The sequence below is a fragment of the Microcebus murinus genome, chromosome 2 (genome assembly GCF_040939455.1).
Source record: "Microcebus murinus isolate Inina chromosome 2, M.murinus_Inina_mat1.0, whole genome shotgun sequence".
In the NCBI taxonomy this organism is placed as follows: domain Eukaryota; kingdom Metazoa; phylum Chordata; class Mammalia; order Primates; family Cheirogaleidae; genus Microcebus; species Microcebus murinus.
The window spans coordinates 59378802-59405643 of NC_134105.1; the positions used below are offsets into that span (position 1 = coordinate 59378802).

The 26842-nt window shown below is 37.7% G+C and overlaps 1 protein-coding gene across 1 annotated transcript; it reads left to right on the top strand.

The window, feature by feature from the left end:
• The first annotated feature begins 36 nt into the window (after window positions 1-36).
• LHX8 (LIM homeobox 8) lies at window positions 37-26313 on the top strand. Its single transcript, XM_012787811.2, has 9 exons — window positions 37-324; window positions 2306-2392; window positions 2748-2909; window positions 6635-6756; window positions 8973-9193; window positions 9709-9812; window positions 14513-14608; window positions 21041-21224; window positions 25599-26313. Exons 1-9 carry the CDS (start codon window positions 244-246, stop codon window positions 25673-25675), a joined length of 1134 nt encoding a protein of 377 aa, XP_012643265.1. The 5' UTR covers window positions 37-243; the 3' UTR covers window positions 25676-26313.
• The last annotated feature ends 529 nt before the right edge of the window (window positions 26314-26842 follow it).

A 26842-nucleotide genomic window follows, 5' to 3' on the forward strand; every position in this document is an offset into this window, starting at 1 on the left:
CAAAACTTTTTTTTCTTTTCCTGGAGGGACAGACCACAGTGAAGTTGGGAAAGAACAGTCCATCAGAGAATGGTCACGGCCACAGCGGCCTCTTGGGTCTCGAAGACACACTTGTAGCATTCTTCTCCTCCTCGGTGTCAGCTCTTATTAGTGCATTGGGGCGGGGGAGGGGGGAAGATCGGCAGACCCGGACAGCCTCTGACCCTCCGGAGTTGGTATGTGATACGCAGCCCTAGCAGTGCCATGTATTGGAAGAGCGATCAGATGTTTGTGTGTAAACTAGAAGAAAAGGACGTGCCGGAGCTGGCAGTTCCCCCTGAGAAGGTGAGCAAGCCGACGCCTGACCAGAACAGCTGAATTTGTCCTGTCCTTGAAACTCGAGTTGTTTGGGCTCCTAAGCAAGGTTCAGAAACTACCTGTAACGGCCTCATCTTTAGACCTGGCAATTTTTTTTTTTATTTATTACGTAGTAGCTTTAGTCAGTAATCATTGCCCTCCCTCCCCAAAGCTCACTTAACCTGAGGCATGGAGCCTGTAATTTGGGAGAGGAAGCCTCGAGCCTAAGGCGCTGTTAAGTCCATGTGAGTCGTGCTTTCGTACTGTTTGCCGTGGCGATCGTGGCGGTCCAGTAGAGGGGTCGGGTGGACTGGGCGGCTGTCTTGGGGAGCCAGAGACTCTGCTCCCTGCGCTCGGCTGCGCGCGGACACTTGCCGGCCCTCAGGCGCGCCTCTGGCCGCGGGACGGTCCGCGCTGCCCAGGGCCCGCCGCCACACGGGGGGAGAGCAGGCTGCGCGAAGGCCGAGGGGGTCCCAGCGCGGGCCGGGAGAGCTGTTTACCTTAAAATACCAAGAGCAGCAAACTGCAGGGCGCAAAACGAGGCACACGGTTCCCCAGAGTAGGTCGGGGAACCTGACACGTTCTCACCTCATTCTGGAGGCAGGACTCTTGGGCGCCTCGCGTTTTTAGTTTGAAAACCATCTGCAGCCCGTGAGAAGGCCTCAGCGGGACCCGCACCCGGCGCCGCTGGCTTTGGCTTAGCTCCGACGCTGGCTGGGAACACCCGGCGAACGTGGAGCTCTTCTGCTCAAACTCTTTGTGAGGGGCAGGACGCGGCCGCGGGGCAGCAGCGCCGGGTCCCGCGTAGGGCGCGCACCCTAGAAAGGGACGGTCCCGGCAGAGGGGCCCGGAGATCCCCAGGTTCGGCCGGTGTCTCGCCCGGTGCTTCCAGAGGCGGGTGTGGGAAAGGGAGGTGAAGAGTCAGAAGTGCCGAGGTGCGGGCCACTCGCGTTCCGGAGACCCGCCCGCCCCCAAGCTAGAGTTTTCAGAAACGAAGGCAGAAAAAGCCCAGAAAGACTGCGTTTTCGGTTAAGAACAAAACTCCCGGCAAAGACTTGGAAACACTTGAGTAACTAACGCGCGTTGTTGCTTTTAAAACATTTTGACCAAGATTGGGTGAGTTCTTTAAATGGCACAAATTAAATTCAGCTGGATATTTTCCATTATTCGACCCGCTTTTTGCGCTGGCTAAAAATAATCCTTTAGTAGCTCAAATGTTGACTTACTGAGCAATAAGTGGCAATTTACACCTTAAAGAAACGACTGTAAATCACTTGCGATTCTAATTGCTGTAAGTTTACCAAAGAGCTGCTGGCTCGGTTTAATCTGAAGCATTTTCATTCAAATTGTCATCGGAACAAACACCAGGCTTCTTAAATCCCGCTGTAATTAGCTTTCAAGTATCCTATTAAACCTCTTCACCTTTTGGGCTATCCTATTCAAAAAGCCCCCTTTTAAAAATATATATGTGTCTTGCTCTTTTAATTGAGGTTATTAAAGAAATCAAGTTTCTTCCCCCCCCACCCCCTCCTCAATCCTCTTTTCTTCTCTCCCACTCCACCTCCCCCCGCCCCGCACCCCCTTTAGCCCGGTGTTCCCCGCTCCGCCGTGATTGACGTCTAGAAAGAAAACGCTTTGTGCGAGGATGATTGTTATTAACTTGTTATCCCCGGCGGGGGGGCGGGGAACCGCCGTGCTCCGGTGAGCGCTGGGGACCCGGAGCCCCGGGAGCAACGCGGCGCGCCCGGCGACCCCTCAGCGCCCGGGTGGCGGCCGCCCGCGGCCGGCGAGAAAGGCTGCGCGTCCCCGCCCGCGGCGCCCGAGCTCCGGCGCCCGCACGGCTGCACGCGCGCCGGGGGCCTTCATTACCTCGCCCGCGGTGCCGAGGCTCGGGGTCGCGCTGCACGCTCTGAACTTGTGGTATCTGCTTCTCCTCGTTTCCCCTCCCTCCCTCCCGCCCGCCGCGCAGTGCCGGGGTCTCATGTCCGAGGAGTGCGCACCGACTGCAGCCCTGGCGACCGGAAGGACTCGGAAAGGCGCCGGGGAAGAGGCACTGGTGAGTGGGGAGGGACTCGGGTGCCGGCGGGACTGTCCACGGGGAGACGGCGCGAGACGGGGGACAGCTGTCCCGGCGCCCTGTCCTGGGCCCGGCCGGCCGCTCACGAAGCGGGTGGAGAGCCCGCGTGGCTCCGGGGTCCTCGAGGTCAGGGGTGGGCAGCCCCAGCCGCTGCGTGGCCAGAGGTTGGACCCGGGGGGAGAGGGACAGAAGCGAGACCTCAAGAAGTGTGTGTGTGGGGGGGGGCGGGGGAAGGGAGGGGTGGGGGTGGGGGCGCCCGGGTGGGGGCGCCCCCGTGGGTGAGGGGAAGGCGAGGAGGAGGAGGGATCTAGAACCGCCTCGCGCCTTTCTGCAGGTGAGCCCCGAGGGAGCGGGGGACGAGGACTCGTGCTCCTCCTCGGCCCCGTTGTCCCCGTCGTCCTCGCCCCAGTCCATGGCCTCGGGCTCCGGCTGCCCCCCTGGCAAGTGTGTGTGCAACAGTTGCGGCCTGGAGATCGTGGACAAATACCTTCTCAAGGTAGGACGGCGCCGCGGGCGCGAGGCCCAAGGGGTGCGGGGTTAGCGTGTGAGCTCTGGGAAATAAAGGAAGGTCCCCCTCCGGCCCCCGACACACACACACACACACACCCTTCCCACCCAAGTTTCGCATGGAGTTTGTAGTCTTTCTCGGCAGAGCATTCCAGTCTGGGGCAGTTCAAGGGATGAGGTTAAGCGTGAGAAGAAATCTTAGACTCTTCCATGTTTTCGCAAAACAGTTTGCGTGTGACGCGTCGCAGTCTAGAAGTGCCGATTCCCGGGGTGGATGTACCGGAGCCAGCCACCGACCTGTAGAGGAAGGGAAGTGGAGAAAACCTCACCCATTCTGAGACGTGAACTTGCTCAATAGTTATTTACCAAGCCTCGGATTATTACCTTCTTAAAAGTCTTTGTTCCCTCCAAATTGATTGTGGGCCCTCCACCCAGTAACGCCCGCGCCCCTGCCTGCTTAGCTTAGAAGAATTTTAAGTCGATAGATGCTGATTCCCCTTTGCAGTGTCTCTTTTGGTGAAAGCCACGGTAAAGTGCATTAAAGGATCTTTTCTGGACAGATCTTTAAAAATATAGTTGTATACTTATTTACAGTTAGCTGTGGCTTTTCCAAAGTAAAAGTTCGTAAGAACATTTAAATAAAACATTTAAATAAAAAAAAAATCTCAGTACCTCCCTGCTCTTATTAAGGACACCCAATGCTGTCGTGTCTTCTCTAGTGCTTGGGAAAAAATGGAAATTGATATAAAGTTAGACACACACAAGCCAGGAATTAAGTGTTTCAAGTGGTGGTTTGAGAGTTGACTGTTTTAATTCACTTAATGTCACTTAAAATATTGTTGGGGAATTTTGGAGTAGAAATTATGGCAGGCCACAGTTATCTATGTCATTGCAGACAGGATCATGATCCCATGTATCTTAATTCTAAGCGTCTTCAATTTAAATTGAGTTTTAAAAACACTTTAATGGTCTCTCTACACTGAATTAGTAGCAAACCAGTTGACTTTTTATTCTCTCCCCACACCGATTAGGTTCTCAAAAGGATTAAAGAGTATGTGTTTAAAAGTCCAATTAGTGGGTTTCTTTAAGTTTCTATTAATACCTCAACATACAAAACTGCTTCATCTGTAAAATGGGAATAATAATTTATAGATAAAATCTAGATAAAGCACCAAAAGAAGTTTTAGTGAAAACATTAAAAAATGACTGTTAGTTGGTGATTGATTCTTAAAGCTGGCAAATTAACATAGCTTTCTCTTTAAATCTGCAGTTTTGCGATTTCACTTTCAATGTTGCTAGTCTGGAGCCTTTTGGATATTGAAAAATCTTTTGGATTAAAACTAGCTTCTTATTTTTAATGAGTCCTTTCAATAATTAGCATAATCCTTAGGATTATATCATGGATCAATGAAAGTTTTTAACACTTCATAGCAGAGAAGATGTAGAAAAAAGGTTAAGATAAAGTGACACTTAACACACCCTCTGCAATAGGTAATAGTTTCTAGTGTAATCTTGTATATATTAAAATATATTTACATATTACATATTTTTGTATTTATATGCATTATCCAGGTTATTTTAGTGAGTCATAAAGCTTTCATTCATAATAGGACAGAAGTCCTCCTAATGAAGTCTTCCACGTACAGTCTTATTGTACCATTTCTTGTGTAGATTAGTGTATAAATTTGAACTAAAGTTTGATATTTTATGATTACATAAAGTCCGAGTTCCATTTAAACTTCCAGATAAGTTTAAATTCAGTGTGAATCACTAACAAAAAAATAGTTAGACCTAGTACAGTTTCATCCTTGTCTTTGAGGATGAAATTAATATAGAAAAACAGCATCTTGTGAGGCAAGTAAAATAGAATTAAAATGGAAAAGTATGAGAGGAGTTATATGCATCTATTGCCTCATCTAATACTTCAGTGCCCTCTTTGGGTAGTTTTGTTGGCTTGGTCTGAATTATATTTAGGAATCTGTATATTTAGGAATATACAGATTGTATATTTAGGAATATACAGATTGGATCAGTACCAGCTGAACCTTCTCTCTTCATCTTACTTTACTCCTTGGCAAATAAATAGAAGATGAAGCAGCATTTTTGGGAGGCAAAGTAAACTTTGAAGAAAGGTGGCAAACCAGGCATTAGGTCTGGCTTTAGGGAGCAAAAGAGAGACCATGGCTCTAGCCTAATGCTTTGCTTGTACAAGCGAAGGAAAACAAAAACCTGGATAACATTGAGATATAGAAGGTCCTAAACAGTGGAATCCTAAAGGAAGCCCGTACTTCTAAACTTTATCTAGTTGGGCCCCTTTTGGGGAAAAATATGAGTACATCTTCATTTTCAGGACAATACTCACCATTGTCAATATTTTTTATTCCAATTTCCTCAGATTTCTTTATTTCTTTGCTATTTTCTAGTTGTTTTAAAGAAAGACCAAAAATTTTAAAATTTCATAGAAAGTGAGACTCTCATTAATGTTTTGGGGCACATAATTGTAATTAGAAGCCTGTAAAACTTTTTTTAACTTCGAAATATTTTCATATTTTATATCATAGAAAAGCATGTTGAACACTAGTTCTAATCTGATAGAATCATTGGACAGGTAGTCTTCATTATGAAATAGTGTAGCAAAAGTTATATCTCACAGTCCTTTACTTTCCTGTTTTAGTCATTAGATCCATTTTTAGGGTGTAACTGGTGTTTTTGTGTATTGCTAATCTTTTACATGAAATTTAAGCATAAACCTAGTTCTGTATCCATTTAACAAGAGCAAACTTTAGTAGCCTGCATTGCAGGCAAGTTCAATCTAACACACATCTTCAAATTCTAAGGATAAAGTTGTGGTACTTACAGGATGATGGCAACAGTGTAAAGTGAAAGTAATTTCGATTTGTTCCTTGAATTGGCAATATTTAATGTTCCTATATAGAAAGTATAAAATGCTGTACCTTATTCGACACCACCTTATACTTTACTACTTGAAGTATAAATGGAAATAATGCTTGGGTGCCTTTATAAAACTGCTTATAATCAGATTTATTTTTTCCCCTCCTATAGCCAAATCAGTAAGTAGGTTTACCAGTATACTCCTCCTTGCTTCTATTGTTTCTGTACAACTGTTTCATGTTAGAAGGGAGCCTGGGCTTCTGCCATATCAACATGTAAATCTACCTTAGCAATTTCTGTTTTGTAAGGGAAATGGATTGCCTAGCTTCTTTATGAGGGTAAGTATCTTATCGTGCTGCTTTTTCACTTTCTTTTATGCTCTCTTCATTGAGTACACAGTTTATAATTGTTTAGCCAAAAAGTAGGTTGAGAAGGTGTCTTCTTTAACTACCAGGTTTCATGGTGGAAAGAATTTGGCTCAAAACAAAACCTGTATGTATGACGTTAATGTGACTAGAATTTTGCCTGTGTTCATAAAGTTTCCATTTAAGAAAAACAACCTGAATTCTACAAAGGAATAAAAAAAATGTATAAACACAAAATGTGGCATATACTAGTATAATTTTCTGGGTGGGGTCTAAAAAAGAATATGTCCAGATGCATATTTATATAAATGACAACTTTTCACTGAAAATATTCAGAGTATGTGTTAAAATATTAAGAGGCCAGTGTTTTAAATTGCATTATGCACAAAACCAATGAATGCTGTTCTCAAGTGTGGTATTAGAATGGCTTCTCACCCTGCCCCTTTTACCTTCACAGGTGAATGACCTGTGCTGGCATGTCCGGTGTCTGTCCTGCAGTGTTTGCAGAACCTCCTTAGGAAGGCACACCAGCTGTTATATTAAAGACAAGGACATTTTCTGCAAACTCGATTATTTCAGGTGTGCTGTGAAGCTTTTGCTTAGGAGACGTGTAAAAAAAATTATTATACAAAAAGACTTATAAACAGGCTTTTTCTTGTTCAATTTCGTTTATTGAAGCCCAGTTTTTCTTCCATAATAGATTTCAACATAAGAATGCTTTCATATTTGCTGAGGTATAATTAGTATTAAAACAAATCAAATACACATGTTTTACCTCCTTTATGAATTCAATATACAAAAATTAATTTTAAATAATGCTTTCACTTTGGGGAATGAAAATTTTAAGCATAAAAACAGGGAACCTCCTTTGCTGTGCATAGGTATAAAGTATAAAATACAAGATGACTCATTATAACAAAGCTCCTGTTTGGGGGAGTGGTAAGATGAAATAAAATCATTATGGGAGAAAAAAGGAGATTTTTGTTATGTGTTTACCAATTTACCATAGAATGATTTCTAGTTATATACCAATAAAATGCTAGGAGTTTGGAGACTATGGTAAACCATATTATTCAAAAGAATTGACCATCCCGATATCAGAAATACACCAAATCTAATTATTCTGCCAAAAAATCATGTTCCTTTGTATGTTCAATCTTTAGTTTGTGAGATTATGTTTGCATAAGATATTAAATATAACATTTTCTCCGTGAAATCTCTTTATAATTGTTTAAATGTAAGATTACTTCTAGGATATAATTTCTTTATAAATAGCTGCCTAAAAATTGAAATAATTCTTAAGCATGACTTTAAAAAATTACCATATTTTTTTCTTTATTTGCATTGCTGAATAAAGAAAATGTCCATTGTAAAACTGGGAAGTTAATACTGTATAATGAAGTTTGTGATGCTAATTACATTTATGCTCCATTTCTAAAAGTGATTTCAGAGGGTTTAGTGATTGATTTGTAGAAAACTGCTAGGTAGTTTAAAATACTTCATGAAGTCCAGAAGCCTTTATTTTATAAAATCACAGAATTTCATAATTAACCCAAAATGCTTATTTCTCATCAGATTTACGATCCATTTCTTCAACAATAGTAAAATTTTGCTTCCTCTTTTACTTAGGATAGGCTAATCTTAATTTTTAATTTTTTTTTTATATATATATCAGTTGGCCAATTAATTTCTTTCTATTTATAGTAGAGACGGGGTCTCGCTCTTGCTCAGGCTGGTTTTGAACTCCTGACCTTGAGCAATCCGCCCGCCTCAGCCTCCCAAGAGCTAGGATTACAGGCGTGAGCCACAGCGCCCGGCCTGCTAATCTTAATTTTTTATGGTAACTAAAAGCCCCTTGAAAGGTTTGGTTTTAAAGATTTTTTGAAAGTTCTTTAGGATTTTTTTTAATACTTCATATTTTATTCTGAAATTTATTTTTAGGATTCAGTTTTTCCAGTAACTGAAAGATCAAGTTGGCAATACCTCTAAAGATAAATCTATCAGTAATAGACACAGACACATATACTCATCTAGTATAATCTGGGCATGCCAGGCCATGACTTTGATTGCTGTAGGAGACATGACAAATAGTGTCTAGTCACTCACACTGGAAGAAAAAGAAACATTTACTTCTTGCTTTGGTATTTTTTAAGATTGATCTGCATCTAATGTCCAGATATGTCTCTGAAAGTTTTAGGTACCATTTCCTCCCTCCTGTGGATAGTAATGCAATAGCTTTTTAATCAAAGGAAACATTTCTGAGTTTTCCTTCCTCACCCACCAGAGTGAAGAATGTTCTACACAGTCTTTGATCATTTCAATTTTAAATGTTTTAACATTCAAAAACTGATATTTAAATTATTTTCTAATTATCTCAGCTTGGTTTTAAGAAGACATTATTTATATCTGCTGTTGGTATACTTCCGTACTTTTAGATTTTCAGTCTGGAGAGTATGTGTTTATCTAGGTAAATTTATAAATGCACAGATGTTTGATATAACAAAAGGGATATTGAAATATTTCACTCATTTTTATAGAAAAATTCAGTATTCTTTTTGAGGAAGAATGAGAAGGTCTTATTTTTATGAACAGGTTTGAGTTGTGACCCTATCTCAAGTCACAATTGCTTACTGCATTGATTTTTAGAAATATAATTGATTCTTGTTTCATTTTCAAAATATTTAAATATTTAAGTTATTCTATTGGAGTAGCATAATGTGTTAGTTTAATCTTAGACTGGTGAATATCTCACGAAACATTAAAATCTCCCCCTCCTCCCCTACTATTCACTGTAGAAGGTATGGAACTCGCTGCTCTCGATGTGGGAGGCACATCCATTCTACTGACTGGGTCCGGAGAGCCAAGGGGAATGTCTATCACTTGGCGTGCTTTGCCTGCTTTTCCTGCAAAAGGCAACTTTCCACAGGAGAAGAGTTTGCTTTGGTGGAAGAGAAAGTCCTCTGCAGAGTGCATTATGACTGCATGCTGGATAATTTAAAAAGAGAAGTTGAAAATGGTAAGTATATACTTAAATACTCTTGAGTCTTTGGGGACAGTGGATACAGAAATAAAAACGTTTTTTCCTAAGGTCATCTTAATGCATTATTTTGTATAACATGTAATTGTGGTAAAACTCATTAAGCAGTCCACTGTTAGTGATGGTCTCCATCTGTTTATAGAGAAAGCCAGGGCATATGTATTAGCTTTGTGTCATATTCACTGGCAGCAGCCTTGAGTTAGGGTTCTGCTTTTCTTTTTTGTAAATAATTGTTTCCCTGTATTTGCCTTCCTAAGGATGGGCCTTGGATGTGCACTTCTAACTTTTTGTACTTTTCACTAAATATAGAAGCCTATAAATAGAATATTGCTTGTATAGTATATTTGTATTATGTTTTAAAATTTAAGGGGTTTTGCAATCTAGAAGACATATATAGTTTTCACAACAAGCCAAGAGAGTCAAGCAACCTGTTATTGTAAGATGGGTGGACCCATTTGAGTTACCAACACGTATAGTATGTTTTTTAAATACAGGTAATGGGATTAGTGTGGAAGGCGCCCTCCTCACAGAGCAAGATGTTAATCATCCAAAACCAGCAAAAAGAGCTCGGACCAGCTTTACAGCAGATCAGCTTCAGGTAGACATGACAATGAATTTATGATTTTTGAAGCCTTTCCCCACCAAAAAAAAAAAACCCCAAAAAACCACACCTAAAACAAAAAGCAATCTCTATGCTGCCTAAAATCATTTTTATGTTTTCTAAAAAGTTACCCTAAGCTTTTATGAAAACTAACTTGGTGAATATTTGAAAACATACTTATTGCCCCAAAATGTTTGTCAGTATTTCCAACACCATGATATGAATGAACTAGTCGTTCAAGCTTTATTTCCCTGGGATCTGTAGGTATCAACATCAAGTGGAAACAAAATATTGTTCTGTCCTGATTTCCTGATAACATCATTGTAACCTAGGCATTTATATTATTACATATACTTGCAATGGAAGGCAAGATATTTTGAGACACTGAAAAGAAGACACATATAGTATATGGGTCTGTGGGACACTAATGTATTTGTCTTTTTAACAAACTGCGATGAGCCTTTTAATCGACAAGATTGTATGTTATTTGAGTAGGAAACAATTGAAAATGTCTTAATGTAAGCAAGAAACTACTGGTTGACTACAGCTGAGCAGATCCTTTTTTGTTTATAAATGGGGAGGAGAGAGTAATTCTATAATTTGATACTAAAGGTTGATTATGTCCACTGAAAAGGGAGGGATGCTTTTCAGCTTAGTTGTCCTAAATATAATTGTTATAAATTTGATTTATATGGATCGTCAAGAAAATAATTACCCCTTCCTTTATATTTAAATGTACACATATAATGATTCTTTCTGGCATTTTTGCAGATAATGAAATCATGGTTTCTAAAAGATTAATGTGGCTGAGGTATTGGTTTTATGTTAAGGTAAAGTAACAGTGAGCACCTACCTTGTGCAGCTGGGTGCTTTATACATAGTATCAATTTTAACTAAGACTTTAAAGGTTAAAGTGTTAGCAGTGTTAACAAATGAAAGAAACTTTTTGAAAAATAACATGTATCCTAAGATCTGCCAGTACAGCCTAAGATGTACCCATCTTAAATAGATGGGTACAATAAAAGTGTTTCAAGATAGAATTTTTATTTTGAGAATGATTAGGAAAGAAGCCTTGATGTCACACAAATATTCCAAGGGAACTTGGCAGTGGAAAGCACTCTAGCATTAAAATCTAGATCCATTCTGAAAAATGTTTCAAATAGATGATTATTTTGGATTTCTTAATTTAGGTATAACATACATGAAATGATCAATAAGGCGGTTGAAAGACATATCTCTGTTTGAACGTTGCTTTTCCGGATACTTCACTGTGTTACAATAAAGATTACACAATGCCCTAAGTTAGAAAATGTGAGTACTTATGGCAGATCTGGAAGAATACTTGGCCACTAAAAGGTATCTGGATTAAAATAGAATCTCTAATATAAATATATTTTTAAAATAGGCTGTCCCCTTGAAGGGTTGGTGATAATTAAAAGGTTAACAACTTAAATTTGCTGTAAAATTTATTAACATTCTAATTGTGAAAATTTGAAACCAATATAGGTAGATATACAGTCTCCTATGAAAAGATAATTATAGATAGTAATCAAATGAAAAAAGGAACAATATTTGCGGTGTCTCTGTGTGCTAAGTCATATGCTAGACATTTCATCTACATTATCTCCTTTAATTTTTAGAACAATTTCTTGATATAGATTAGACTCATCCAAGAGGTACAGGAACCCCCCTCAAGGCAGACCACCAAGGGAATGGCAGAGAAGAGACTTGGACCCTTCTCCCCAAACCTCTGGCTTTCATTTTGCTTGGATTTGTAAGAGACCATGAGTGGAACTGTGCCTTAACAAAACTCCACTTAATGGAAGCAGCAGTAGCTAAAATGAAAGAGTGAGATTCTGAATCTCATAGATAGCATTATGGTTTTAAATTGCAAGTGTGCACAAACCATTTGAGCCATGCATTATGGTATGGAAATGTGATCTGAATTATAAGTTTTTAAGGATATATATCAGAATCATAGGTTTTTAAAAATGAAAGCATAAGTAATGTGATTTCAAAACATACTCTCATTTATTCAATATTTATTAGCATTTATCTTATGCGAGAGCTGGCTGATACAAATAAGGTATAATAATTGTCATCAAATAGTTCTTTAGGAATCTGGGATAGGTATAGAGTTTTTTAATAAAGTTGAATCATTTATTTTTGCCAGACCCACTAATAAATCAGGCAATGTACCCTTATTGTCAAACTGTCCTACCTTTCAGAACACTGAATATATTCAAGTGGAGCTTGAATTTAGCAAAACAATAAAATATTACAGGTGACCAGTGACTTATCTATTCAGAACCTGGTTTGAATAGAGGAGGGTTAAAATGGGAGGAATAAATAAGATAATTTCCCAAATTCTTCTTTAGAAACTCATGGGAAGAAAAATAGTTTAAGATTCAGAGAATGTGTCAGCAGATATCATGTCTATAAATGTGACAAATTTGAAATATATTTAGGAAGTTCTTGGCAATATTATGTTTTGCTTATTGTAGTTGGAAGCACTTAATCAATGATTATTAGTATTAAACATGCCAAAGTTAGCTCCTACTTTAATCTATTTTCAGATCAAGTTGGTCAGCTGCTGCTATGCAGACTCCTGACATTTCTGGTAGAACTCCTGGCCTTAAAATGACGAGTGTCTGCAGAGTTTCATTGCTTGGCCATGTTACAAGAGCTTGGAAAAGGAGTGGGGTGGGTTTCAGCAGTGTTAGTGACTGGAGAATAGTGAAACTAAGTAGAAATTAAAAAGATCTTTTTCTTTCTTTCTTTCTTTTTTTTGTGAGACTAAACACTGATACAGTTGAAAGGAAGATCAATGAACACATCTTTTCCTTTATTTAGAATATTCCAATTCTAAATGATCAGTATTTAAGTTGTGCTTTATTCTTTGATAAGAAATTGCTATATTAAATGTAATTTGGTTCCATTATTAAACTTGTGAATTTGAAATGCATTTGTGATAGCATGCTGTTTTGCTTTATAAATTATCAGTAATGATAAGCAAATCCCCAAATATCTGTTCACCTTTTTCTATTTGAAAAATTAAAAACAAAGATATAATTAATTTGCTCATTCTTTTTTCTCTTTGGGATGTTGTGTCTCCAACTACATATAAACACAGCTCTGTTTGCACAGGAAGATATGAAGTAACACATTTGGAGTAGGAAAGAAAAGATGAAGTGAACTGAGTGAGATTATAAACTTTTAGGCCAGTTCTGCCCTTTTAAAAGCAAAAATCCATATTCTCTTTACAGTGAGTAAATGGATAAAGCATGGCTAGACAGGAAGCTAAGAATATTTAATTATAGAAGAGTCATTAATCAGAGAGAACTTAGTGAAAATATAATTTGTAAACCTCATAAGGTTTCCCTGAACAATGTTGGCCTTTTTCTCCACAATGTCTTTAGATTTTCCTCACATTGTCAAGTTTCATTATGTCACAAACTCTTAATACTATTGCATACTATGTGATAGGGAGTTTAACTTTTAGGGATATGAAGAATAAGACATCCGCCTTGCCCTCAAGGAACTCACTTTCTGCTATGGAGAATTGTAAACAAATTACTTGCCCTGTGACAAGTGCAGTGGCAGAAGATAGTATCATATGAGGACCATAGTGAAGAATGCAATCAATTTCATCTGCTGGGAAGGGTGTATAGGCCAGCAGTGCTTGAGTTCTTTGGGAAGATTAGTTACCTACGTCCCATGCCTGCATACAAGCGCAATCACATTGGATGCCAAACTCCCCTCCCTCAATCTTTGTGGTACATTCCTTATGTTTTATAATACTTCACTCAGTTGACTTTTAGCAATAAAATTCAAGTATCTCGCTTGATTCCCATGATTCCCTTTTCTGAAAGAATTCAAGGCTTTTGGCTTGTGCCTTTATTCTGGTACCTCCTCCCTCCCCTTTACCTTTTAGTATAGGTAGTTATTGGTATGTCTGTATCTTTCTCCCAAGAAATTAAGACCAGGGACAGTTTTTTTCATGTGTCCCTATTGCATAGCATGTGGCATAGTGGTTCTAATGCAAAGGTTTATATCAGAATCACCTGTGAGCTTTTTCAATATATAAATGTTTAGACCCTGTAAATTCTTATTCAGTGGGCTGATGGGTCTCTCTTTACAAGATCCCAGATATTTTGCATAGAGCAAGTGATCAAAACAATGATGGAGATATTGCAATGACTGCACGTAATTGGAATCCATATGTTGAACTATGTGTTATTTGTAAACTAATGAAAATTGTTTTAGGGGCCTTAAACCTGTTTAGCTCAGCAGAGTTTGGAGAGAAATGGGATATGATTTTTGTATTTTATTAAGTTTTCTAGTACTGGCAATTTTTAACAAAATGAAAAAAAATAGTAAATGAGACTCATGCTATTTGTACATTTCATTTTTGGGTTATAAGAAAAGGTGAGCTTATTTTTAACAGCATAGTTGAGAGATAAGATTTTATGTTGAAATGGATTTTTTAAAGCTCTTAGTGTAGCAACTTGTGTGTAAATTTACAGAATATGCATTCTTTTTCACTTATACATATGTTTCTCCATATTGATTTTCAAGTAATAAAATACAAGAATACCATGTTTTTGTGCATGTCTTATCTCTCTTGTAATTGAAATGCAGAAAGAAGACTGAGCTGCTTATTTTTAGCTATTTACAACTTACATTTTTAAAAACAGGTTATGCAAGCACAATTTGCTCAGGACAACAACCCAGATGCACAGACCCTCCAGAAATTGGCCGAAAGAACAGGCTTGAGCAGACGTGTGATACAGGTGATTATTTTAAAGGCTAATCAAGAGATACTAAAAGTTCTAATTCTGGGTCTTTGTGAATTTGTGTGTGTGTGTGTAGAAATGTCAAAATACTAGTTTCCCATCTTAGGTCTCTTCACACTCTTAAATCAGTTTTTTAAAACCTGATAATTAGCCTATTTGGGCTAGGTTGTCATTTGTCAAATTACCCTGTGCACATCTTACCTCATTCAATGCTCATAGCAATCCTAAGATCTTCAGGCTAAAAAAGACAACTGCAGTTCCAAGCTAAATCAGGTTTTGAAGCCAGTGTCTTTTTCTGCTTTTTCTATGATTGTGTATGTAGGGAGGTATTGATGGTCTTTGCTAAAGATCCAGGGAGAGGGAGTGGTGAGAACAAAGCTAGGGAGTGATGAGTTAAAGAAAATATATTGGAATGTAGAATTTGTTTGGAAATTATGGGAAATGAAATTGTTGAAGTCGAAGAGGCCTATGAATGCAGAGTTCTCTGTTAAGCCATGATATGTGATTTTAGGAAGAAAGGGCTCTAGTGACGGTACATGGGAAGAATTAGAGTTGGGAGAGGCTAGCTAGAAGTAGGCAGTTTAGTTGGGATGCCCAGCAAAATAGTGATTTTTTGAAAAGAGACCCTAGAATTCATCTGAGAGACATTTTATTGACTGTGCACTGATAGCAAGTGATGGATACTAGAAAGACAAGAAAAGGGCTTGGAAGCTATCATGGGGAAGTCAAGAGTAGTTGAAGAGTCATTAACTCTTAAATTTGAAGTCAGAGTATTCATGGGTATGGTGCCATTGACAGGAATATGAAAGTCAGAAGCTGGATTGGTAGTTGGGAGGAAGAAGTCTCTTAGCTGTGCTCATCATGCAATGATGGTGGCAGTTGAGCATGTACACAAGGTATTTGAAAGGATGAACAGGACTCGAGCAAATAAGATCTTTATTTTTTTAATTGAGATGGGGGTCTCACTATGTTGCCCAGGCTGGTCTTGAACTCCTGGCCCCAAGTGATCCTTCCACCTCAGCCTCCAAAAGTACTGCGATTACAGGCACAAGTCACCACACCTGGCAAGGAAAAGATCCTTTAGAAAGAGATCATAGGGTATGAAAAGTAAAGAATAGACTTTAGGGAGAGTAGGGTAAGAGACTGTTCAAGTGGATGTAGTAACAGCCAGAGTCAAGGAGGTAGTTGGTGGAGAAGAAGCATGGATGCTGAAGAAGTAGAGTGTGTTCAAGAAGGAGGTGGCCAACTGCATCAAGATATAGAGAGCCTGTAATCCTAGCACTCTGGGAGGCCTAGGCGGGCGGATTGCTCGACGTCAGGAGTTCGAAACCAGCCTGAGCAAGAGCGAGACCCCGTCTCTACCAAAAATAAAAAGAAATTAGCTGGACAACAACAAAAAAAATCTCTGTATAAAATTAGCCGATCATGGTGGCACATGCCTGTAGTTGCAGCTACTCAGGAGGCTGAGGCAGGAGGATAGCTTAAGGCCAGGAGTTTGAGCTTGCTGTGAGCTAGGCTGACGCCACGGCACTCTATCCCAGGCAACAGAATGAGACTCTGTCTCCAAAAAAAAAAAAAAAAAAAGATATTATAGAGAGACCAGGGAAATGGGAAATATGGGAAATAATTCTAGATAATGCTCAAAGTTCAGAAAAGGTTAAGGAATGAAAGCAAATAACCAGAAAAGGCAAGATGAAACTCAGTGGGGGATAAAGGCAAATTTCTTCATTGTACATATGTTTTGTTTCTTAAGTTGGGCGGTTGATCCACAGGTGTTTATTCTTTTGTAACCTGGAAGTGTTTCATAGTTACCAAATCATCTATACAAAGCAGCAGGGGGCTTTAAGACCTGATGTCACAGCAGCTTCTCTAAAGACCTAGGTTCCCAGTGGTTCTAGTTGCCTGTCATGTAATGGGGCCCTCTCAGGTGGTGAGTTCTACCCCCTCAGCACTTTTCACATGTCCAGAGTATTATGTTCATTTCAGAGTGCCAAATTTTGAAAAGGGACTTACAAGGAACCAATCTGAAAGGAGTGCTGCCTTTAAAGAAAGAGGCTACTAAGGGCCTGAAAGATCTAGAAATTGTGTCATAATATTAAAGGCAACAGGGATATTTACCTGGAGATGAGGTCAGAGATGGTGAGGAAGGAATGGTGTACATATGGAGTAGGTATATTTAAATATGTATGGAAGGCGTCCTGCCAGGGAATTAGGGGAAGGCACTGGTGTTCATTCAAAATGAACTTTCCCAGTATTGAAAGTCTGCACAAATGGCCTGGGCTACCATTGATGGTAATGATTCCTGTGCCTAGGAGTAAAGTTCTTTTGTGAAGTAGTTCAGACTCAATAGGCCAAGGATTCCTTCTAATTTAAGACTGTACATTCATGGTAATGACAGCCTCAGGTAAGTCAGATTCATGACTGTTATGTATAATACTATTCTGAAATTGAAAGCAAAGAAAAATGGAGGGTTTTCTTAGAGATTTTCTTGTTGTTTGAAGGAGTTAAGTAGCCCAGATAGGCATCTGTCACATACTTTCCAAGTATTTAGGTCACCAGTATTATAAGCAAGCTAACTTGATCCTAAGCACTAAAACTTGGAGAATATAATTTTTTCTATATTGGCTTTTAATATGTGAAGGTTGAATGTTAAGTATTTTTTACATAGCAAAGGAAGAAGTACTAGCTTGTCAATGTATGTATGAATATGTGTAATATATAATTTAAATAGCCCTTCACAATATTTTTGACAAATTAATTACTATGGTCTCAAATAGAAATCATAACCTCCTTCCCCTAGACTCTTTCCTAGCATTGGGCACAACACTTTAGAAAGGTTAAAGAAAAGAGTTTTGATTGCTAAGCCTAATATGCAAACTTGGTCAACCATACAAGGAGAGTCTCACCTTTCCTAGCTACAAATCTGCCTAGTAAGATATTTGTAACAGAGCAAAATGTCATTGTACTGAAGTCAAAGAATAAAGATGGGTGATTTCTTTTACACTCTGCAGCCAGATACAGTCATTGTTCATATACCCTTTTAGACAAGTGAATTATGAGTTTTGTGTCTTATAGAGTAAAACCTTACTATTTCTTCTGATCAGTATAGTGGGAATACCTTTCCATATTAAGATTGACATCATTTTTATTGCCTCATATGTTGAGCATAGCATGATTTTAGTTTACAATTTTTCACATCATAAAATGCTGCCAAGAGCAACATTGTATTTCTACCTTGTGTGCTTGTTCAATAGTTTCCTTAGGATAAATTTCTGGATGTGATATTGCTGAATCAAAAGATAAAACATTTTTAGGTTCTTTATACAAAAATAAACTTTATACACCTTCCAGAAAGTTCATACCAATTTATTCTGCCAGAAACTACATGCAAGAATTCCTTTTCTACCAACTCATGAGATTCTTGGATATTGTATCATTCTTTTACATCCTTTCCAGTTTGAAAAAAATCTCATGGTTTTTCTATTTCTTTTATTATCAATGAACTTGAACTCATTTACTTAATTGTAATTTTAGAAATTATGTTTTTAGTCCACTTTTCTGTTCTTTTTCTCTCCATCTTACTGATTTTTATTAATCCTATCATATTAACCTTTCTTGGTTTATTAATTTCCTTTTTATTTTGTCCACATAGAACTTTTATGTTTTTATGTATTTAAATCTCTTAATCTTTTGATAGTTTTGGCCTGTGTTATACTTATCTATCTAAAGAGTATTTTTTTTTTTTTGAGACAGAGTCTCGCTTTATTGCCCAGGCTAGAGTGAGTGCCATGGCGTCAGCCTAGCTCACAGCAACCTCAATCTCCTGGGCTCAAGCGATCCTTCTGCCTCAGCCTCCCGAATAGCTGAGACTACAGGCATGCGCCACCATGCCTGGCTAATTTTTTTCTATATATATTAGTTGGCCAATTAATTTCTTTCTATTTATAGTAGAGACAGGATCTCGCTCTTGCTCAGGCTGGTTTTGAACTCCTGACATCAAGCAATCCGCCTGCCTCGGCCTCTCAGAGTGCTAGGATTACAGGTGTGAGTCACCGCACCCGGCCTTAAAGAGTATTTTAATATTGGCTTTCCTTTTCTTAAACACTAATGGTTTCAGTTATTTACACCTGAGCTTTAATTTATCTGGATTGGTCCCATGGAGCTAAAGATTTCTCTATTTTTTTCTCTCAAATGATAAACCAGTTTTCCCTAAATTCATAAGCCATGCTTCCCCAATGATTTAAAATCTCATCTTTGTTATATACTAAGTTCTTCAATTTGGCTTTATGTCTAGGCTTTCTAAAGGATTCATTCTATGTGGCAGTTTTTTTCTTATGCAGTATATCTGCATGGCCTGCTTTCAACTTAGGTAGTTTATTATTTAGAATGCAAAAATGTTAAAGTATGTTGCTCAGAGAAAAGTTTAACTCTTTTGGAGGTTTGCAAAGCTGAAGGAGGAAATTTTAAGTTAATGAGCAGAGTCAAAATGACTTGCATTTGAGTTCTGCAGCTAGATAGCATTAATACCAGAAGTTATTTTCTGATGTCTGGAATCCTTAGCTATGTTTTGTTCTGCAAGTTTCATGACACTTTGTGTTTGCAAACCTCTTTCTGCTTAATTACCTGTAGGTGATTGTTTCAAGAAACTATTTGAATTACTGTTAAGGTAGTTATTCTGCTACCTATTCTGCTGTGTGTCACATTTTTTTTCATATTTATTTCCAAAGTCAGGGATTATTTTTTTGTCTCAAAAAACAAAACTGGAAAGATAGCATTTGGTTTTTTTTCTTTGTTTGTTTGTTTTACAACTAAGCAGGTTCCATCCCATGTATAATTTATGGGAGATAAAAAGATACATTGAAGAAACTCTGGAAACCATAGAGCAACATACATTAGTGTATCTGTAGTCCTCCTGGTCTGTGTCTTCTGTTCACCATAAAAGGAAAAGGAAGGTGGCAGCTGTTCCTGTGTACAAGTTGAGAAATGTTGGAATATGTCTTGGTTCGGTGAGGCTAGTGATAGTAGTGGCACCTATTGTTACAGAGCCTGTGGGCAGAACTGTGACTGGAGAATACATATATGGTCTCTATCCAGGTATCTCAGAGTCTAACATCCCAGGGAACAGGGATGGGAGGGACTTCCCACTCCTTTTCCTTAATGCATGCCTAAGTGTCCCAGAAACATTCCTTAGGTGCTACCTTTCAGCCACCTGCTCAAGGCTGCACTTCCTATTAAATTATAGACTTTTATTCCTTCAGTTTTAATCCCTGAGTTCATACTTTGTCAGCCCTCTATTTTTGAGTCCCAGGTGCAGGGTGTGTCTTTAAAACCAGGCCAACTTTTTCTTATAAATTATTTGCAGCTTCCTTCTGTTTCACATTAATCAGCCCTGATTCCCTTGTGCCGTCAAGTTACTGCCCACCAGCCTCGAACAGAGACTTACTCCCCTGACCTTTATCTGGCCTTCTCTCCTGATCATAACATGTTCTTACCTTACTTCTCTAAAGTTTTATCCCATCACTTTTCTTTCTTCTCATGACAGGATTGTTTGGAGTGATGACAAATTAAGTGATGTAATATTTTAATAGGAGAATGCTCTGTGGTCAAGTTTTAATCTCACTCTGTGGTCAAGTTTTATCTTGTGGCGGGAAATTCAAACACAGGTAGTTTCGTTACTGGAAGCATTCTGGGCACTGATTCTTGTTGCAAGAATCAGTGGATTTGCTTCCTTTATCTCTGTGGTAGAATGGACAGCATGGTGGTTAGCACTTTGTGGACTCTCTCACCAGTGGATGTGTTTGTGTTTAATTCTACTTAAATATTACAAGTTTTTTTCTTATTGTATACCTGACCCTAACATGATTTTTAGGGACTAGCCTACATAGCTACTAAGAGAAATTGAACTCAGCAGGTTGAAATGTGACTGGAATAACTCAATCAAGAGGGTTGTATAAAGCTTTAAGTTCTCAGTAGGGATTTTAGCAATTTAAGCAAGGATTTGAAATTAAGTCCAGCAGGTGTCTAAGAACACATTTAGTAGTTTTTGGTTTTTGTGTGTTTTTTTAAGTTCTGATTAAAAGGGCTTTTTCTGTTTTTCTTTGTATTCCAAATGCCAGTAGTAAAACTAAGGAGACTTCTTTGGAATTCTTAACTCCCTCTCCTCCACCTTTTTTTTTGAAGATGCTGGTTTAATATAGAATTGATGTTTAAATAAATCACCAGAGCGCTATTATCTAAGCAGGGAAAGTGGCCATTGTTATTTGAACTAAAATGTTTCTCTTCTGTCTGTAGAACTTTTTAAAAGCTTATTTACACTTACACAGTGCTTGTGTGGTGGAGTGATTGGGGTTGTATTCATTTTTAAACTGAGTTGGTAATATGCACAGAGCTGGTGTGTGACCCAGTTCCCTTGCTTTTCTCCCCACTCAGGTGTGGTTTCAGAATTGTAGAGCACGCCACAAGAAACACGTCAGTCCTAATCACTCCTCCTCTGCCCCAGTCACAGCAGTCCCACCCTCCAGGCTGTCTCCACCCATGTTAGAAGAAATGGCTTATTCTGCCTACGTGCCCCAAGATGGGACGATGTTAACTGCGCTGCATAGTTATATGGATGGTAGGTATCCTAACATTTAACCGCTGTCTCCCAAGCAGTCAACAACTGGTAACTTTTAATATTAGATTATTGATCCATTCACATTTTGAAATATTACCTCAGTAGTAGCTGAAAAGTGTCATGGGGTGTGCAGCAGGGAGCAAAACCATCCAAACTTTCTTATTTCTGTGGTAACATTTTAAGGGACAAGTTTAATTCCAGCTTTACAGCTAAAATACAAATATTGTAATGATGACCCCTAGTGCTTGATTTTTACTTAGAAATTTTTTGTTTTCACCTGGTAAATATTTAAATAGTTTATTTTCCTATGATCAGAGAAAAGTATCCAAACTCAGATCTCTAGATTGGGGTTTACTGTCTTTTTGTTAAAGAAACATTTTTATTGAAGCAAATCATACCTGTAAAAGTTTGATGAATTAATAAAGTGAACATATCCATATAAACACTGTCCAGATGAAGTAGTAGAACATAATTAACACCTGAGCAGCTTCTCTTATGTCTTCTGCCAATCATTATCCTTTTCTTTCAAAGTAACATAGCCCTGACTTCTAAAACCATGCTTTAGTTTTCCCTTTCTTTGAACCATACAGAAGGTACTGTGTGTCTTACTTCTTTCAATTACCTTGTGAGATTCATCTGAATTGTTGCAAGAATCAGTAGTTTATTTCCATTGTTATATAGAATGCCACTGTAGGAATATATCACAGTTTATCCATTTTATGGTTGATAGACATTTGTGTTTTTCCCAGTTTGGGCTTTTCTGAATATGCTGCTATGGACTTCATTATACATGCCTTTTGGTGCACATTAATTCACACTCTTATTTGCTATGTACCTGGAAGTGAAACAGAATCGCAGGCTATGCACATATTCCTCTTTTAGTCAGTTCTGCCAAACAGTTTTCCATAGTGGTTAAACCAGTTTACACTTTGACCAGCAGTATATGAGAGAGTTCAAGGTGCTCCACATCCTTGCCAATGCTTGGTATGGTGCAATTTTTTAATTTTAGTGAATTTAATGATTGTATAGTGTTATCTCATTTTAATTTGCTTTTCCCTCATGACTGAAGTTATTTTTTCCATTGGGCATTTATATATCCTCTTTTGTGAAGAGCCTGTACATGTCTTTTGTCTGTTGGGTTACTGGCTTGTCTATTTTTTTTTTTTTATTGAATTGTTTTAGTTCTTGATATAATCTGCATATAGAGCTCTTTGATAATTACATGTGTTGAAAATATTTTCTCAGCATGGTTTTTTCTACTTTCTTAATGGAATGCTTTGTTGAGTACAAGTTCCTAATTTTTAATGTAGTTTATTTGATCAGTTTTTCCTTCACGGGCAGTCCTTTTTTTTTTTTGGTAACCTCAAGAAATTGTTTCTACTCAAAGATAATGAAGATATTCCTCCCATATTATCTTCTAGAAACTTGGTTTTACTTTTGATGTTTGAGTGTGGTGTGAGATAGGAAGCAAAGATTTTGTTATATTGGTGAAAATACAAATTTTCTATCTCCTCTGGAGAACCACATTTGCCATAAATCAAGTGTCTACATATCGTATGTGTCAACTTCTGTATTCTCTATTCTGTTTTATTGTTCTGTTTATTTTTGTGTTAATACCTAACTATTTTAATCATGTTAGGTCTATAATTCTTACTATCCAGTAGTACAAATCTTAATATGTTGTTGTTAATTCAAGTTTGTATCACCTATTTATGACCCTTAGTATTTTCATAAGTTTACCAGAGTGTCAATTTACATGCAAAAGGGAAAACAATTAAGATTTTGATACAACCTAATACAGTAAATATACAGGTCAATTTGAGGAAACTGCCATCTTAATGATATTGTCTTCCATACTATGAAGTTCAGTATCTTTTTCCGCTTACTTAGGTGATTTTTAAATTCGCTCTTATATTTTAAAATTTTCTGTTTAGTAATCTTGCACATCTTTTGTTAAGTTTATTGGTATTTCTTTTGATGGCAGTTGTAAATGGTATTTCCTCTATATGTAGAAATCTAGGTTGGCAGTTATTTTCTTTCAGCACTTCCAAGATATGATTACATTGTCTTCTGACTTCCATTGTTTCTGTTGTTTTGCATATGGATAGCTAATGACCTGGCGTGATTTATTTTGATTTTTTTGTATAATTTTAAGGGGTACAAGTGCAGTTTTGTTACATGGCTATATTGTGTAATGGGTGAAATCTGGGCTTGTAGTGTAACTATCACCCAAATAATGTATGTTGTAGCCATTAAGTAATTTCTTATCCTTTTTACCCCTCCCACCCTTCTGAGTCTCCAGTGTCTATTATTTCACACTCTATGTCCACATGTACACATTATTTAGCTTCCATTTATAAGTGAGAACATGCAATATTTGACTGTTTCCGAGTTGTTTTACCATTGAGATAATGGCCTCCAGTTCCATGCAAGTTGCTGCAAAACACTTGATTTCCTTTTTTTAAATAGCTGAATAGTATTTTATTATATATACCACATATATATTATATACACCACAATTTGTTTATCCATTCAACTGTTCAGGGACACCTAGGTTGAATTAATTCCAAATCTTTGCCATTGTGAATAGTGCTACAATAAACATATGAGTGCAGGTATTTTTTTGATATAATGATTTCTTTTCCTTTGGGTAGATACCCAGTAGTGGAATTGCTTTATTGAATGGTAGTTTTATTTTTGGTTCTTCGTGTTGAAGTCAGCTGTTGATTTTCTTCTTGCTCCTTTAAAAGTGAATGCCTTTTTTTCCTCAGCTTTTCTTTGTATTTGACTTGTACAAATTTTCCCATAATGTTCCTAGGTGTGCTTCTTGAGTATGCAGTTTGATGTCTTTCATTAGGGAAAATCCTCAGCTTTTTGTCTCTTCAAATGTTGTTTGTACCCCTATGAAAATAATTTTAAAAATTTCAAAATTATCAGCCTTTTGACTTTACATGTTTCATTCTAGATATTGTTTTCTAATAGTTCACTAATTCTATGTCCAATATTTTATAAAACTCATCCATTAAGTTAATTTCAGTTATTATATTTTTTAGTTTCAAAATTTCCTTTTATATGCTGAAATCATCTATTTTGTCCTTTTCTTATTTAAATGATTGTTATATTGGTTATACTTAAGTTCCTGTCTGATAACTCCAATATCTGGTTCTTTTGGGGTCTGTTCTATTTTATTTTTTCCTCTTTGTTTTCAGTCAAGTCATGTCATCGTATTTGTCTTGTTATTTGTTATTGTATTTGTCTTGTTATTTGTTATTGCATTTTAGATGTTGGGTATGAAAAACCAAAAATAATTTTAGAGTCTGGATTATATCTTCCACCAGAGACGATTTACCTCTGGCAGAGGAAGTTAGGCAAGAGGAAGATCAACTTAATCCAATTAGGCATCAGTCCTCATGAAGGCTGGTATATTTCTGCTTCACTATTCCTTGGATTCAGCCCTTTGGGATTCCAAACGAAAGCCTGTTTGTTTTTTCTTTGTTGTTGTTTTTTAAATAGGGCTTCTCCTCTCCTGTAGACCCTGATCTTTAATTTTTGCTCCCCACCATCCAGCCAAAATTAAAGTTTTGAATGCTGTGCTAAAATTCTCAGCCTGTCAGACATTCCTTTAGTTTAAAAATTGTCACTATTCTTGTGGAGCGAAAACCATGCTTGTTTTCTTTCCCTCCTCTCTGGGACCTGACTTTGTAAGTTCTTACAACTTTGGTATCTTTCAGATGCCTTCAAACATATTTTTAAGAAATTTGTTCAACTTTCCTCATTGCTCTCAGGGGGAAGTTTGGTGTGAAGCAACATAGCTCATGGTGAAAGCAGAAACTTCATTTTAAGTTTCAGTGAAATAAAAAATCAGAACCCACACCATTGTTGCCATTTACTTAGACTAGTATTAAAATCGTGTGTTCACATGAAAGACTGTAGTGTTGCCTAAGTCAAGTGTGTTTTGATGTATGTTCAGGGAGGAGGTAGTTAAACATTAAAGGGAAGTTGGGAGGCCATCTGACCGACACCTTCCTGTGAATGCTAGCAACGTCTCTGCAGACAGAGCTCCTGTCTTTCTGTAATTGTTGCAGGGTAAAGTGCAGTGAATGGGGTATGGATGGAGGACAATTAAAGTGGCAAAATCGTGTGGCCCCAAATAAAGATTAGGGTGTAAAACCATTTCTAGATTCTTGTTTAATACTATACTCATTATCCTAAATTAGTGATTGCTCCTGCTGAGGTCCGTGGAATGAGTGTGGCTTGGTGCCCTCAGCTGTAATGAGTGATGAACACACATTGCCTTGGATTGTTTTTGTTTGTTTTTAAATCAGTTTTATTCGCCCTACAAAACTGATCCACAAATTTCTTTCTATTTTATAGCTCATTCACCAACAACTCTTGGACTCCAGCCCTTGTTACCCCATTCAATGACACAACTGCCAATAAGTCATACCTAATTCCTTTTTTCAGGGATAGAAATGATTAAGGATATAAACTTGTCATTTATTATGTATAAAATACCATTGAAAGATATTAATGTTAATTTTTTTTATTTAACACCTAAAGCATTTCCAACATCACTTTGCTGCCCAGGTATGTATCTATAGTTGGCCTGCAAGACACTTTTATTGATTCTTCATTTTTTGTAAAACTTATGTTTACAGAAGAAAACAAATCAAAACATTTTTTGTATTGTCTGGAAATAGTACGCTCTAGTGTGTATCTGTTAATTTATTTGTCATCAAAAGAGCACTTTGCCTAAAAGAAAGGACTGACAAGTGTGCAAAATGTTTACAATCTTTTGTGAAATTGTAGTTTATCCTTAGTTTGTATCTGTAAGTTATTGTTATAAATATTACCTGTATTTTTTGTTATATACAACTTTATACTTTGAAGCTTGTATCTGTGAATTTGCAACTGAAATTTATTTTGCAAATGTTTTCTGAATGAACTGAATAAAGCTTCTGTTGTAGCATGCCATGCAAACACATTATTGTGTTTGTGGTTGATGAATTATGGCTGTAAATAACACTATAGTCTAATAAGCCCACCATTCTAAGTTTATTAAACATTTTCCATCCTTGTGAATATTTCAGCCAATTTGTCCTTTTTGTATGTTTTCAGTAGCAAGTTGACTTTGTTCTCTTTAAAATATAACAACTCTTAATTTTTAAAAAATCATTTTGTTTTGAGCTGTATTATGCATACATTTGAATAGAAAACTTATCTGTAGAAGATTGTGCTCCCCCAACAAGAGAATACCTGAAAACATCTAATTTGGCAAATAATCTCTTGAATCAGCTAATAAAGTAAATGTGAAAGGGAAGGCAGAACACTTTTCAGAATGACCTTTGGGGTATCACAACCCAGGAATGAAATATGGGCCATAAGAATATATTTCTTCACGGGTGAAAAAGGAGAACTCTAAGTATTTGGAGTTTAGAAGTCAGGTTTCTAGAGCAAAGGACTCTTTGCATTTTCTTCCTAGTGAATACCCTTGAGGGATTGTGATTCTGAAAGCTGAAATCTAAACCTCAGGACTTTATCCTATGTGGCAGTGGAATTACAGAAGTGAGTAGTGCCACCTTCACTAATTTTTGGATTTAATGAACTTAAACATTGTC